This window comes from Gobio gobio (genome assembly GCF_949357685.1).
Source record: "Gobio gobio genome assembly, chromosome: 21".
Taxonomy (NCBI): domain Eukaryota; kingdom Metazoa; phylum Chordata; class Actinopteri; order Cypriniformes; family Gobionidae; genus Gobio; species Gobio gobio.
Window position 1 is genome coordinate 37,423,781 of NC_137117.1, and position 16,190 is coordinate 37,439,970.

The following is a 16,190-nucleotide window of genomic DNA, read 5'->3' on the forward strand; positions in this document are numbered from 1 at the left end:
TTATGCTTTTCTTTTTCATTTATTAAAGTTGTAACTTACTGAACCATGAACCATTTGAGATTTGGCTCAAAAATGAGAACAATCTAAACCGTTTTTATATCAACAGGTAAAACAAAGAAATGTTCAACCATTTACTGCATTTCAAATGATGACAATACTAATTATATTCATTTTGTTATCTTGTGTGACAGTGAAAATGCCATGTCACGTCAACAACACATTTACAGCTGTTTGGGGATTATTTTATGGCGCCAAAATCTCTTTTTTTACTTTACTGTAGGTTACCGAAAGGTTTAATAGTTAGACTGATGTCTACTTCTGATTTATTACTTTTAAGTAAGTTTAAGATATAAAGTTAAACTAATGAAGAGCAAAATAATACATGTGTGTGCATATTACATGATACAAATGTTGTATTGTTGACCGGTTTTAAAGTTTTATTACATTTTTGTTCCTCCTGAAATCCCCCCATGCGGCTGGGGATCAGTATAATCCAGATTTTTTTGGATCAAAGGTATCCCAATCTTATCAACACAAACTGCTGATTTGATCCATATCAAAACCAAGATTGGATTGTGTGATCTAATCTGATTTCACAATCCTGTTTTTCTTCTGAACAACCCATTTTCAAGATTTGATCCAGTCCGATATCCGAAATCCGATCAGATGACTTTTGAACAAGGCCCCAGGGGACCGTTCTTCGCACCTCGCTTAATACATCGGAGATGATTTGACAGATGCCAGATCTTCTGATCGTGATAACTGATCTCTGGCTGATTTGGTTCTTCAAATGATTTTGTGGAATTGATTAAAATATCTGGATTAAGGATTACTGCACGTTATTGTGTTCATTGGAAAGATCAGATGTAGACAGCAACGTAACGACATCATATTAAAAAAAGAACATCATACACCTGACGAAAAACCTGAATTTCTGGACCTTAATAAGGAAACAGCCATGCCACCAAAACCACATAAAAGTTATAATAGGTGAAATTAAATGTACTGTATGTTGCATGATTTCCAATTATTTCCATTATTACACGATGTCTAGTAATTATAAAATGATTAGGTAATTCAATTAAAATTCAATTCATAAAAATATTTCAGAAAAAAAGTTGAGTAGTTTGCATTACCTCACTCTCTTTCAACATTAAAGGTGCTGTATGTAAGTTTTGGACTGTCCTAAAGCATAGAAATACCAAAATATGTTTACAGATATTTAGGAAACATGCTGAGTTCACATACTCGTTTCTCTGAAAAACAAAGCAACAGTCAGTTATTCTACTTTGAGATGTGTGTTCTGTGTGGGAATGTGTTTTTGTTTTGGTCTGTGCGATAACTATTTTGGATTTTTTCAAAGTATTGTGTGTGTATTGTACTGTATTGCAAGATCAGTATTGTGTATCAAACTTAATTGTGAGATGAGTGAATCATTACATGCCTAAAATCTGCTGTTTTGGAAGAGGAAGTTGTTCAACTGCATTTTTGAGAAAATCTGCCCAAAAACGGCAAAAAACAGAGTGTATTGCTGCCATGGAAACCAGCGAAAAAACTGGGTCAGAGATCGCAGATTCTACCCGACCTAAAAAGCCTCGGCATCCATCTAAAAATCTCTATGAACAGAAGCACATTAAAATGCAGATAAATCAACTCATCAACTTACTCCTCGCCTTCCATTGTCAATTGGGCTTGTTCCTGTTGCGTCATTGCACTGGCAACCCGTGTGAGCGTCGAGTATGGAGTGAATTTTGTGCCATAATTAAACAAACAAATTCAGCATTTTGCAAACAAACACAATCTGCTATGCAAAAGGAAAACTCGACTCGCAAACAAACAGAAAGAGATGTGCAAATATACAAAGGTCAGTTTGAGCGAAACCGCAGAGGAGTAACAAATATATGTATTGTGTTTTGCAAATAATAAATGAGTGAACGTACATCATATTTCACAAATAAATACAAACCATCCTCCAAATTGCATGTAACCTTTGAGCAAATACCAAATCTAGTCCATACAAATGCATTCCTGCCTGTTACAACCTCTCAGCTTAATTTTCTCAAAAATGTAGTTCGGGCAGATTTTTCTCAAAACTGCATTTTCCCACAGATTTTTCTCAAAAATGTAGTTCGGGCAGATTTTTCTCAAAACTGCATTTTCCCACAGATTTTTCTCACAAATGCAGTTGAGCAACTTCCTCTTCCAAAACTTCCAAATTTTAGGCATGTAATAATTCACTCATCTTACAAATGAGTTTGATCCACAATACTGATCTTGCAATGCAGAACAATACACCCACAATACTTTGAAAAAATCCAAAATAGTTCAAATGGTAGGCTATAGTTTTTAATTATTACTTTTAACACTTTTAACACAGTTCAATAAAGTGCTAAATAGGGTTGGGTACCGAAATCCGGTTCCAATATGGCACCGGTACTTATATAACCGGTATGTACCGGACCGAATCAGAACGCAGATTTCGGTTCCTCATTTCGGTGCCAAAATTCAAACGTGCTTTCGCGCTTTGGCTGAGCCAGAGACAGACGCTCAGCGCTGGTCACATCACAACTCATGACAACTATTCAGTGTTTTCAACGACATCATGTTTATTTCAGGTTTCAGACATTTAAATGTTCATAAGTACTAGCAAAAAACACACACTGATGTCTATGAAAGCGGCAATGACAATTCTTTCAGACGGTTATAATTTGACTAACGTTACGTGTTTTATTCACATCAGATAAATGCACATTATATAGTAACTATATAGTTTACTCTATTCTTCTTCCAGTTCACTGGTCACTTACTTTCATGTATTTCGTGAGACGAGAATGATCTCAAGTGTTGTAACGTTAAATCCGACAGATCCGATTCTGAGGCGCAAACTAACATGGCGCCGCCCATTGCGCTTTATAGATCAACTAACACACATTCACTCACACATTTGAACATCAGATAGTTCGTGACACAGTTAAGAAGTTTGTGAATATTTTGAATAAAAAGAAAAAACGAAATAAACCCGATACAGCTGAGCTGTCAGCGCTATTGCGGCTGCTGTGTCATGTGAGAAACATGACGTGTCACCATGGAAACATTAAGGCGATGCGTTCAAAAATATTTAGCCAGAGAATATGATCATATTTCAAAATAAAGCTGAAGCTCGAAGCTGGTTTGTAGCAGAGCAAGAATACAGACTACTGCTCTTATTACTGTAACTGTTTAGAGTTATATTAGGCTTGTTGTAGTTGGGTGGCTTAGGTTTTACTGTGAATTTGTAAATATGTCAATTATAATTTGTAAATAAGTAAATTGTGTTTTGTATTTATTTATATTCATACATTTAAGTATACATTAAACTTTTAATAAATGGTTCAATTTAAATAATAAATAAATAAATAAAAAGCCATTTAATGTCATCCACCTCGTTTGGTGGCCTTTAAAAAAAAAAAAGTATCGGTTCAGGCACCGTTTAGGCACCGGAACCGTTTTAAAAGTATCGGTTTGGCACCGGAATCGAAAAAAACCCAAACGATACCCAACCCTAGTGCTAAATGTGATATTGCATCAGAGGTGAACTTAGGCCTTCTCCCCCATGCAAAGGGAAATGGTGAGAGCAGAAAATAAATATTCATCATTCTGCTTATAATATATAGCCTGCTCTGCTTAAAATATATTTTATTTTTAATTTATTAAAAATATTTAATAAAAATGGAAGCTCAAATGTGTGCCCTTCAGGATTTACCATATTTGATGTGACATTAAAATATCTCATACAAACCTAAATCTGTCTAAACTTTAATCCACAATACATATTGTTGCATTTTTGTATTGCAATATATTGAGACACTATACACCCATACATTATTTTGAATGTTCTCTGCGACAAAAATGTTACCATTATATGTACAAATTACATAAAAGTAAATATTTTTTTATATCCCGTTACACTACAGTGGATAAATGGTATGGAGGATGGACGCATGCATTTTAATGAGAAAAAACTAGACCTAGCTTAAATGTTTTCAGCCATGTCACTAATTTTTAGGGTTGGGTACCAAACTCTGTACTTTTAAGGGCACCAACCAAATTACGTCAGTACTACAGAGTACCGATTCACATTAAATAAATTGGTACCAAATTTCGGTACCTGAGAACGCATCTGGTGATATAGACTATTGTCAGTGACTATTAAACAACAAAAAGACTATTTGTTTTTATACTATACGAATCCTGCATGTGCGAACTGCATTTGTGAGAAAATTAAGCTGAGAGGTTGTAACAGACAGGAATGAATTTGTATGGACTAGATTTGGTATTTGGTCAAAGGTTACATGCAATTTGTAGGATGGATTGTAATTATTTGTGAAATAAGATGTACGCTCACTCATTTATTATTTGCAAAACACAATACATATATTTGTTACTCCTCTGCGTTTTCGCTCAAACTAACCTTTGTATTTGCACATCGCTTTCTGTTTATTTGCGAGTTGAATTTTCCTTTTACAAAGCAGATTGTGTTTGTTTGCTAAATGCTGGATTTGTTTGTTTAATTATGGCACAAAATTCTGAAAGGTGGATTCTGAAATCACTACCGCTTCAATATAATTGTATATATCCTAATTAAATTTATTATAATAAAAGCCTTAATCAATATTCATCCTCCTATATAATTATTATGATTTTAATGATTCTTTCCAGTTACGATTTTGCTTAAATTAATAGGACCCATGATTGTTTCTTCCTTTATATTTTCTGAAGTTTGTATTTGGTTTCTGAGTGGTGACTGAGGGTCTGTCCTGGTGGTGTGTGATGTTGCGCAAAAACACTTGATTTCAGAACATGTTGTCGTGTGTTTGGATTTTGGAGGTATCACACACCTCTAACTCGACAGGAATGCAGTAACAGGGATTGCTCATTTAGCCCGGCTTCCAGAGATGAAATATGGATTTGTCTTTCATTTTATTTTATTTAATTTGGTCTGTACTATTGTCTGCCTCTCTCACTGAGAGAAAAGCGCATGTTATCAGTATGTTTTGGAAAACTTTCTCTCGTTTGGACCAGAGCTCAACCAACTCCAACCTTGGAGAGACTGTTTATCTGTGTATGTGCGCAGTATACAGTGTTACAGATCAGTATGGGATGTGGACGACATCAGCGTCAACGACCAGCGTCAACAAGTGATATATGGACACGTGAATCTTATTAACTGACAATGTGTGGAAATTTACCAAGACTGTCCATTTTCTCTGAGCCAATCAGAATCATTCAACTTGCAGTAATGACGTGGCTAGACCTTGAAAACAGTTTAACTGTTCACTAATGTTATGTACGATAGGCGGAGGCGGGTAGGCTGTTAGAGGGAGCGCGGCCTACGAACTCCTTGTGAGACTTGAAGCTGGCTTCTGCTGATGAAACTGCAAACTATTCTTCAGTACATTTTTCTTTAATTAATTACACTCCTGACTCGTGGTCTTCATTTTTCACTACTGGTCCTGGGTCCTAAGCTGTTACCCCAACAATTGACTCCATAGTCGAGTCATCTGCCTGCAAATCCGGAGGCTGCATTTTCAGGACCGCAGTTCTAGGACCCTAGCAATGGTTAAGTTGAATTGATATATTGTCCAAACCAGCCCCTACCCTAAACCTACCCATTGGTAACCCTGTAAGTAATTACTTTTAAAATGTCCGTGCCTGTTATTATGTAAAAAATAAGGTGGAAAAAGTTTGAATCAGGTCTGTTGGAGTACAGTTGGCTAGATGGCGCGGTCACAAAAAACTAGGGTCTTAGAAATGCAGTCCTGAAACTGCGCGGGTCCTAAAAGTGCAGCCTCCGGTATTGCAGGCAGATAATATTGGGTCGAGTCTGAGGAGGAGGAGGCCGGGCATATATATATATACAATATTTAGAATTTTCAACCATTTCAACCACTAGCTGTCATTCCTGCATACAGCACTGGATTTCACGCTCTGATTCTGTGAACAGTAAATCCCGCCTACTTTGATTCGATTGGCCATCTCAATCATTTTGATATTGACTAGCACTGTTAGACCGCTGAAGTCTTAAAGAAAATTTAACATTTTTGTCATCCTAACAACACATAAAGTGTGCTGCGTAATGGAGTGCAGCAGAGCAGTGCAAGAATTTCAAATATTGAGGGGGACAATGTGGCCATTTCTAATTATTGAGGGGGACTTCTGTCTATGGTGGTTAAGGCCCTGGCAAAAAAACACATTACTTTCCATAAAAAGTAACTAACGCAAATAGTTACTTTTTTAGGGAGTAATGCAATATTGTAACACATTACTTTTAAAAGTAACTTTCCCCAACACTGATAACAGCCAATTAATGTTTTAATAAATGTTATATTTTTTTTGTTTAGTTTAATTTAGTTTGACCCGCGGAAGTGGGCAAACAACATTTTCTGAGGCAAAAACTTTATCATTTGTAAAAAAAAAAAATGTTTCAAAGAAAATTAACACAAATAAATTAAATTAAATGTACCCTACTCGTGTAAATTGCCTGTAACAGCCAATTCGGCATTTGATCACGAAATTAAGTTTCTGTAATTTAGAGAAACAGATGTGTTACCTATAGCGGCAATGGCTGCCTGGGCGAGCTCAGGAGACACATCGGTGCAGTAACTTCTCAGCTCCTCCAAAACCAAAGCCACGTTTTCATCGTTCACCAGCTCCACCAGGATCTCCATCTTGCGAAATTTAATGTAACTCGGTTCAGAGTAAGCACAAAAGAAGTGTTTGTAATGTGCGGCGAAAAGGCCCGGCTGACTCCGCATGACCTGCTGAACGTGACAGAGCCCAGCGAAACGAAGTTCACGTGACACAGCACCGCACGTGGCCAGCAGGGGGGCGCTCGTGTGCAGGAGGGCGTCGGCCTGCACTGCAGGGTGGGCGGCGGCTAAATGAAGGAAGAGGCGGAGCGTGGCAACTGCCACATGTTCGTGAGCGCTTTGGAGGAAGGCGTCTAGCATGCTGAGGATGTCGAACAACTCGTCATCGCTACGAGGCCGGTAGCGAAGCAGGAAGGTGAGGACTTCACTCTGAGCCCAACTGTCCAGGTCCTTCATTCTGAAGGAGAAAGCACAAACAGACACAAAGTCAGTCATTAGAAAATCTGCTAAATGGGTCACTAGCCGAGTTTCCATTACCCTTCAAATTGCACAAATTGAAATTGCGAATTGAAAATACGCCCAATGGAAACTCGTCAATTTCGCAAAAACTCCCATATGTCGCAAAAAAGTTTTTACGCTCGCATGAGGTGGTTTTTCAGGCAATTCCAAAAAGGAAAATTTCGCAAAACTGTAATGGAAACAGTTTTTTACATAGGGCCTACATATAATTATTTTTCCACTCAAGTATGTCGTAATAAAGATATCTTATGTCGTTAAAATGACATACATTTTCTCCTAATAAGGACAGTGGCGTAACTTTAACCTAGTAATGACAGACCCCGGTGCAGCCAAATATCAACATATGAAATTAAAAAATTATAATATTTAAACATAGCCTAACTATGAAACTATATAGGCTACGTTTTCTTTAACCCTCTGTCCGATGAAGTCGTCTGCACCTTCTGATGTATTTTTTCCTTTATGACAGCGGAAACAACTAACAATACTCTGTTCTTTTTAGGCATACAGATAGGCTAAGTGCAAGATATAATTATAAACAGTAAACGGTCTACTTTTATTTGTGTACACTTATTTGTGTACACAATAACAGCAAAGGCCGTGACTCAGGGAACAGATTATTTTGCACTTTTATATTTCCAACAAACTAAATTCCAAGCCAAAATAATGAAGTGGTAAAAAAAAAAAAAAACTTTAAGCAGTGTTGGGGGTAACGCATTACAAGTAACTTGAGTTACGTAATAATGTTACTTTTTCCTAGTAATTAGTAAAGTAACGCATTACTTTTCAAATTTACAACAAAATATCTGAGTTACTTTTTCACATTAATTTGACTGACAGCTCTCCTGCCCCAATGTTGAGAAAAATAAGTACTGAGGCGTTGTGTGTAAACATGATGGTTATTGTAGTTCCAGACTAAATGTGAGCATTTATTTATCTCACTTGCACAATAAAGATTCTGTACTCTTCAAAATTATTAAAATCAGTCAAATGCAAAATCAGAGTACAATGCAAACCTCCAATAATTAAATGTTAAATAAAACAACTATTTTTATGCATAATCTACCTTTATGTATAATTTACCAATGTCTTGCTGCTGACCTTTGATGATGAAAAATACTAGATTTTTAGTTTTTATTGGTAAAACTTTTTCCTCCTGCATCCTATTCTACCATTATCCAGAATCGCAGCCCAGCAGAGCTGCGCCCTCTACTGTTCATGTGTGAATTTGCATTTTTACCTCAGCCTGGGGCTTATTATTTAAATTTTGGTATGAAGAGGTCTTTACCGTTGCACAAAAATATCACTTTAAAAAAAAACACAAAAAAAAACAAGCCCAGCCCAGGTGAGAAAAAGTAACGCAAAAGTAACGTAACGCATTACTTTTCTTAAAAAGTAACTAAGTAACTCAATTAGTTATTTTTTTAAGGGAGTAACGCAATATTGTAATGCATTACTTTTCAAAGTAACTTTCCCCAACACTGCCTTTGAGTTATCACCATCAAATTCAAACATTTTGCTCGTCTCTGTTTGTGGCACCAATGCATCACAATAACCTGGCGTATGTAAAAGTCAATCATTCCTTATTTATGATGGTATGTTTGGACAGAAGACGAGACAGAGTTCTTTATTAAACTCATAAAAATACAATAGAATATAAAATGCCACAATTTATCAAGACCTTGAATCAGATAAGAGAGAGAAACACCCAGAAACACCTCATATGTGCCGCTCATGTATAAGGTGCTTTCTCTTTCCATTAAAAATAATGGCATGCAGTGGTTGGGAAATACATAAACCTAACAACATACGTAGCATAATTTTTGGAATGACTTATGAGAGGAAAAAAATTAGTTTTAGTCGAATAACATCAGTTAATGGAAACGCCGTCATTTCGCAATATTTTATATCATTATATCGCAAACGTTTTTGTGCAAATCTGTAATGGAAACGCGGCTAATGACATGATTCATGATTAGCATTTGAAAAACTTAAAAAAAAAAAAACAGGAAAAAACTCAAAAAGAGAGGACCCTTTAGTTCAGGTTGTAAAGTCATGTGGTTTATATTGATAACTAAAACTATTAAAAACCATTGTCAATAATTGAAATACAGCTGAAATAAAATAAATAAATGTATGTTTGTATAATTTGAATTTTTGTTATTATATTTTGCTTTATTATATATTAATTTTCACATATGTAGAATTTAGATACACCTGTTATATAGTCGATTCATTTAAGGCTTTTTTTTATTTCAGGTATTAATTTCTGTAATTTTGAACCTGTTCATTGCAGATTACATTAGTAATTGGCAGCATGTATTTTTCTTTTTTTTTTCTCTTGTTGTATTGATGTAAAATACTTAAAATTATATATATTTTATTTTAAATAAAAAAAATTACTAAACTAAAATATAAATATTACATGGAAAAACAAACTTCATAATATTTAACTGCTGGCTTAATATTGTTGTGGAAATTGTATTCTTTTGATGAACAGTAGAAAGTTCAAAAGAACGGCATTATTTACCATAGTTTAACATAAAAAGCTTAAACTAATATTAGAAATGTTGCCTTGGCAACTAACTGAAATAAATACGCTTAAGTACTTAATGTCAGGGTTCTCCTCTGACCGCTCTGTCTGTTTTGTCAATGTTTAATTTGTCTTTGTTTGTGTTGTGCTTGGACACATGGCTCTGTCTTGGTTTGTGTTTGCCATGTGCTCCTTGTTTCCTGTTACCATGGCCCCTTGTTTAGTTTTTGGCTGAATCCGGAATCACCCCCCTTATACCCTCAAATAGGGCATAACAAAAGTGACTTAAACTGCAATTCATCGACTGGCCGCTAGGGACAAGCTCCAGAAGGGAGCAGAATCTCATTGAGCCCCATGTTAAAATGCCCAACTTTACAGCAGAAAAACACATGTTTACAGCCTGGGTCAAATTGTGGTTTTGGTCTATACGGCTAATTTTGCCCTTCATGTCAACTGTGAGGGGGGTGAATTTTTGTATAACTCTTTCGTTTACATTATATAAAGCCTTAAAGTTTGAGTGACAGGTAGATTACCGTTTGTCTGCTGTTAGTCAGCATTTTTTTACCCCAAGTTTGCATGCCTGTAACTCAAGAAGTATTAGCGATATCTTAATGTCCTCTTAGATTCTGGTTCTTAACAAACTTTTCTTTTGATCTCTTTATTTTAAAGGCCCCATATGGTTCAATCCCAGAGATATTGAGATCCGAATGCGGCTCCATGAGTAAATTAGTCAATTGTCCACAGTTTTAGCGTTCGAAATCCAAATTTGGGTCAATTGTCAAACAGTTGATACTTTTTTTCTTTTTTCTTTTCACATTAAAATCTCCACATCTCTGGGATTGAACCATATGGGGCCTTTGAAATGAAGATACCAAAAGAATCTCATTAAGATGATTAATATGCAAACTTGGGGCCAAAAACACAAGAAGTGCTTTTTCCCATTTTTGAACTGTCACCGATATTTATGAATAACCACAAAGAGCACATTTTTTAAGAGCTTCACATGTTTTAAACTAGACTTTTGACATTCTTCTTTTTTGCGATTACATTGTTTGGATGAACAATCCATTGAACGTAATGTCCAAAACGGCACACCTTTTGAGAAGGTGATGAGCAATGGGTTTGTTAATAACCACACCGCCCTCATCTTTGAGAATTTCCTCCAAGGCACGAAGACAGTTCACCACAACCACGGGGTCCGGGTCCCTCAGAAGAGCGTACAGCTCGTTCACTATACTGCCATCTAAAAGACACAAATGTATTCATTAAGCAGACACTTATATCCAAAGAGACTTCCTTCAGATGCTCTACTGTACATTCATCATGTAATAAACATAAACTGGACCCTTATAAAAAGGCTATTCAAAGCCCTTGACACTTTAAACACACTGAACATTCAGGAAAGACAGGAAACACCACAGTATTCTATTTCTGTTTCAAAGATAAATGAGGATTTTCTGGAATTTAGCCCTGCTTTTGACGATCCAACAGGTTGTCTACAAGTATGTGATGTTGAAGAAATGTTCCGTTCAGTCAAGGATGTGCGACATGCTGTTAGTTTTCACAGACACTGCAGCTAAAAACATTCCTTTAAAGGGAACATTGTGTTGCAAACCATTCAGAGGATGTCATTTTATGCCCATGTATTATTAACCAAAATACAATAAGACCGCAACAGTTATCACATTATGTTTAGCATATTTCTTATCTACTGTTGACATTGAGATAAACAGATCACTGGGCTCTACCTATGTCTGTGTTGGGCTGTAGACGGTGCAATTTGGCACATCCAAGCACAGCGACTCTCCTTACGTAACTGGCCTTGTCTCGCAGACCTGCAACAATGGGCTGCTCTATGTACTCTGGCATTCCCGGCATTCTGGAAAACAAGCCGATTAAAGGAAGCATCTCATGTGGATACAGTCTCTTAGGATTTATTCAGGAAATATTCAGTTTTAGGCTGTGCGTTATTGTGAATTTAACACGCCTTCAGGATGTTGCTAGGCACAATGTGAAGGGATTTCCATTTTCTGAAGAAAGTTCATGCAAATCTCACAGCCATGATGCTGTGTTATGGGTGGTTGTCAGAGAGTTTCTTGTGGGGGTGCAGTGTTCTGAGTGGTCGATAGAGTGTTGCTAAGTGATTGCTATGCTGTCTTGGGTGGTTGTTAGGGTGTTGCTAGGCTACTGCAGTGTTCTGAGTGGTCGATAGAGTGTTGCTAAGTGATTGCTATGCTGTCTTGGGTGGTTGTTAGGGTGTTGCTAGGCTACTACAGTGTTCTGAGTGGTCGATAGGGTGTTGTTAAGTGATTGCTATGGTGTCCTGGCTGGTTGTTAGGGTGTTGCTAGGCTACTGCAGTGTTCTGAGTGGTCGATAGGGTGTTGCTAAGTGATTGCTATGCTGTCTTGGGTGGTTGTTAGGGTGTTGCTAGGCTACAGCAGTGTCCTGAGTGGTCGATAGGGTGTTGTTAAGTGATTGCTATGCTGTCTTTGGTGGTTGTTAGGGTGTTGCTAGGCTACAGCAGTGTCCTGAGTGGTCGATAGGGTGTTGTTAAGTGATTGCTTTGGTGTCCTGGGTGGTTGTTAGGGTGTTGCTAGGCTACTGCAGTGATCTGAGTGGTCGATAGGGTGTTGCTAAGTGATTGCTATGGTGTTTTGGGTGGTTGTTAGGGTGTTGCTAGGCTACAGCAGTGTTCTGAGTAGTCGATAGGGTGTTGCTAAGTGATTGCTTTGGTGTCTTGGGTGGTTGTTAGGGTGTTGCTAAGTGATTTCTAAAGTGTCCTGGATGGTTGCTAGGGTGTTTCTTGTTCGGTGAGATGTTGCGAAGATGTTGTTGCAGAGTTTGAGTGGTTGCTATGGTGTTTCTTGTTAGGTAAGATGTTGCGAAGATGTTGTTGTTCTGTGTGGGTATTTTCTAGGGTGTTGCTAAGTGATTGCTACGGTTTCCTGGATGATTTCTAGGGTGTTGCTTGTTAGGGTGTTGCTAAGATGTTGTTGCAGAGTTTGAGTGGTTGCTAGGGTGTTTCTTGTTAGGTAAGATGTTGCGAAGATGTTGTTGTTCTGTGTGGGTATTTTCTAGGGTGTTGCTAAGTGATTGCTACGGTTTCCTGGATGATTTCTAGGGTGTTGCTTGTTAAGGTGTTGCTAAGATGTTGTTGCAGTGTTTGAGTGGTTGCTAGGGTGTTTCTTGTTAGGTGAGATGTTGCGAAGATGTTGTTGTGCTGTGTGGGTATTTTCTAGGGTGTTGCTAAGTGATTACTAAGGTGTCCTGGATGGTTGTTAGGGTGTTGCTTGTTATGGTGTTGGTAAGATGTTGTTGCAGTGTTTGAGTGGTTGCTAGGGTGTTCATAAGTGATTTCTAAAGTGTCCTGGATGGTTGCAAGGCTAATTGTTGCAGTGTTTGTTCTGGATCATTGCGGTGGCATTGCTTGGCTGTTGTGGTGTTCTGGGTGATTGTTAGTAGGTGATGACTTGATATTCTGTGTCTAGGCAGACAAAACAAAATGATGCCAGACATACAAACCTGAAGTTGCACATGTTCCTCAAGGCCAACCCGCGCACCATGGGATTGGGATCAGCACAATCCTTACGGAGGGTGTTTATCGCCAGTAGTGCCAGGTCTGGCTTGTCACTGGCATAGGTGCACATGTACAGATATACCAGCTTCTTCTGAACAATATCGACCGTGGCACTGGCTTTCACCATGTCCATAAATAAAGCAGAGACATCCAGACCCTGTGTCATGTGCCTACAAAAAAACAAACAACAAAGAAAAATCAAAGAAAATCTCTTTATAATTTGTCAACAAGGCTACATCTACATTAATTACAGTACATTAAAAATTAATTTTAAAAAAATTGTATTTTCATTTAAAAATGCTCTCAGTCCACACTAGCATTTTCCAAAAGTTTCTCGTCCACACTGAAATATCACACTTGCTGTGCATGTTTAAAACGTAATATACAAAACAACATTTTCAAATTCATCCACTTGGGATAGTGTGGGGAAACAAATGCGTTTTCAAATGTATCCGGATTAGTGTTGACATAGCCTAAATAATGATGAGTTAAGGGGGAAATCAAGATGCATAATATACATAAATAAATAACATAAAATAACATAAATGTTGTTCTGTTTCTCAATCTATTGTGTTTCTTCAGAAAGCGTAGAATATACGGATATACAGATTACTTCAAAATACGATTACCAACATTTCCCACAATTTTTGATCAAAGATTTTCCATGACTTTTCCAGTCATGTGCAATTAATGGATAATAACTAATAGATAAGAAATAATGTATATGTCATATGCTAATGAAAACCAGTTCAACCGATTAATTCAGAACCGATTCAAAAGACAAATCTGCTCACATAACTATGGTTTTGCAAACAATTTATATGAATGAATGATGAATAATTTACGAGCTGAGCACAACTAGAAAAACGTATAGATATTTGCATTGTTTTTAAGATTCCAGGCCTGGAAACACTATTTTAAAATGTTCTGATATTTCCAGGTTTTCCATTGTTTGGTCCTTTTGAAAATTCTCTCTTCAACAACTTCAACATTTTTAACAGACCTGATGACTTTGGTGATGTAGTTTTTGTACCGGAGGCGGTCGGCTTGGACATGGGGATTGGACAGAGCTCGCTTGAGCTCTTTTACCGTCTCCTCCGAGCCAAAATAAGGCATTGTGGGTTCTTCAGGTGCCTGCCAAAGAAAAGCAGAAGAACACAGTCTGAACAATAATATTTTCTGATTCCCTGTGAACTTACTAGTGTTGTCCAATAATGTAACTGCACTCTAATGCTGTATCCTGATTAGTGCCTAATCTTAAATATCATAAATCATAATAAGAGACTCATAATAACTAACTCAACTCCTCCAAAACCATTAATAATCATAATCAACCACAGCTGGAATCAGCCTGACAGTTACAGTAACATAACAACTTTAATCTAAAGACCAGAAGAAGATGACAGCTGTCCAATTTTATACATTATATTTGATTTGCTCTTTATGGAGCTCATATTAACGTCAGTTTATATCGAAAGCTAGAGCTTTTCTCACACACAAGGGCAGGTAAGACGATTAAATGTAACATACCTCCTCTATCAGTTTCTAAACAGCACATCAATAGAAAATCATCTAAAAGAAAACAACATTGAGAACTGAATGTTATTAATATTAGCGTGTTTATGGCAACCAGGAAGTGTGAAGCCAGAATCAAATCCATATCTTCAAAATAAAAGCTCGCCTGGTTGATTTTGATTTCACTTAATCCTGGTTTAGGGATTTTACTCTAAATAAACGAATTGTCTTGGACATTTACGATAATAATTCCATAGTATTATTGAATGTGCATTAGTAAGTGCTGTATGAATACATTGAACCAGTAATACTTTATGAATATGAATGGTAATCAATACATTTGTGGTATGGTATAATGGTATGGTATGGTATGGTATGGTATGGTATGGTATGGTATGGTAATGCATAACACTGTCGCAATAAGGGATGCTAAAAAAATCATTGTTATATAAAGAAACATTAAAACTAATTAAAATCATAAAGAGAAATATTTATCTTAACATGAATGGTTAAAAATTAATATAATAAATAATATAACCTTGATAGAGGTTGTAAAAAAAATGTTATCTGTTTTTCTGTTGTTATCTAATAGATCTGTTACGTGTACTTTGAATGTTTTTGTGGATGTTTAGTTTAAAATATAATACTATATTTAACCCTGTCTGGAGGTTCTAAAACAATGTAAATTCATTTGGCATGATTTATTATAAAACTACGAGAAGCTCCAGTCCTTGACTTCTGATGTGTTCCCAGTAATGCTGACCAAGTGCATGACAAATGAGAAATATATTAGAAATTTGTTAATATATCCTAATGATGGAACCTTATTTTATTTATGACATCATACCCACATTACCCTCGTTTTCTGGTTTTAATTTGTAGAAACCATGGAAACACCAAAGATGCTTTAATATATTTTATGTTTTATTAGACAAGGGAACAACTGTTTGGAGACATTTAGGCCTATAGACAAAAAAAGATTTAGCAACACATATTATTTATGAATATGATATTCTAATATCGATCTAGCTCACTGCAGAGTGCAACAACTGTCTCATAGCAACTGCCGAGCTAACGCACAGTGTAAATGTATCTAATATGATAAAACAGCGCTGCGTTACATCACATATACTTGAGCGAAGAAGCGGAAGCGACGACTGTGGCATAATAAAAGCTCCTCTGCTGTCGAGCTGTGTGTTGTGCTCGTCTCTCATTAGCAATCGCTCCGCTGACCTCGTTCAGAATACACCACAATACTGCTCTGCTTCATACTACAGTAACGTTATAATCTCATCTATGAACATGAACCCGAGTCCCATCCCGATTTTTTTCCACCGGCTGTGAGGTAAAGACTACAACTCCCAAGAATCCGCGCTCAATCTCGGCGTCATCATCTACGCCTTTGTTTTGAATAGG

General features: G+C 36.8%; 1 protein-coding gene across 1 annotated transcript in view; it reads right to left on the reverse strand.

The window, feature by feature from the left end:
• ap4b1 (adaptor related protein complex 4 subunit beta 1) overlaps positions 1-14,925 on the reverse strand; it is a 28,744-nt gene extending 13,819 nt beyond the window's left edge. The window contains exons 1-6 of the mRNA XM_079802588.1: positions 14,790-14,925; positions 14,263-14,393; positions 13,205-13,429; positions 11,430-11,560; positions 10,777-10,924; positions 6,590-7,086 (exon numbers count right to left, since the gene is read on the reverse strand). Coding sequence (XP_079658714.1) covers positions 6,590-7,086; positions 10,777-10,924; positions 11,430-11,560; positions 13,205-13,429; positions 14,263-14,375 — 1,114 coding nt within the window. The 5' untranslated portion in view covers positions 14,376-14,393; positions 14,790-14,925. The remainder of the gene's footprint in view (positions 1-6,589; positions 7,087-10,776; positions 10,925-11,429; positions 11,561-13,204; positions 13,430-14,262; positions 14,394-14,789) is intronic.
• Positions 14,926-16,190: the final 1,265 nt, after the last annotated feature.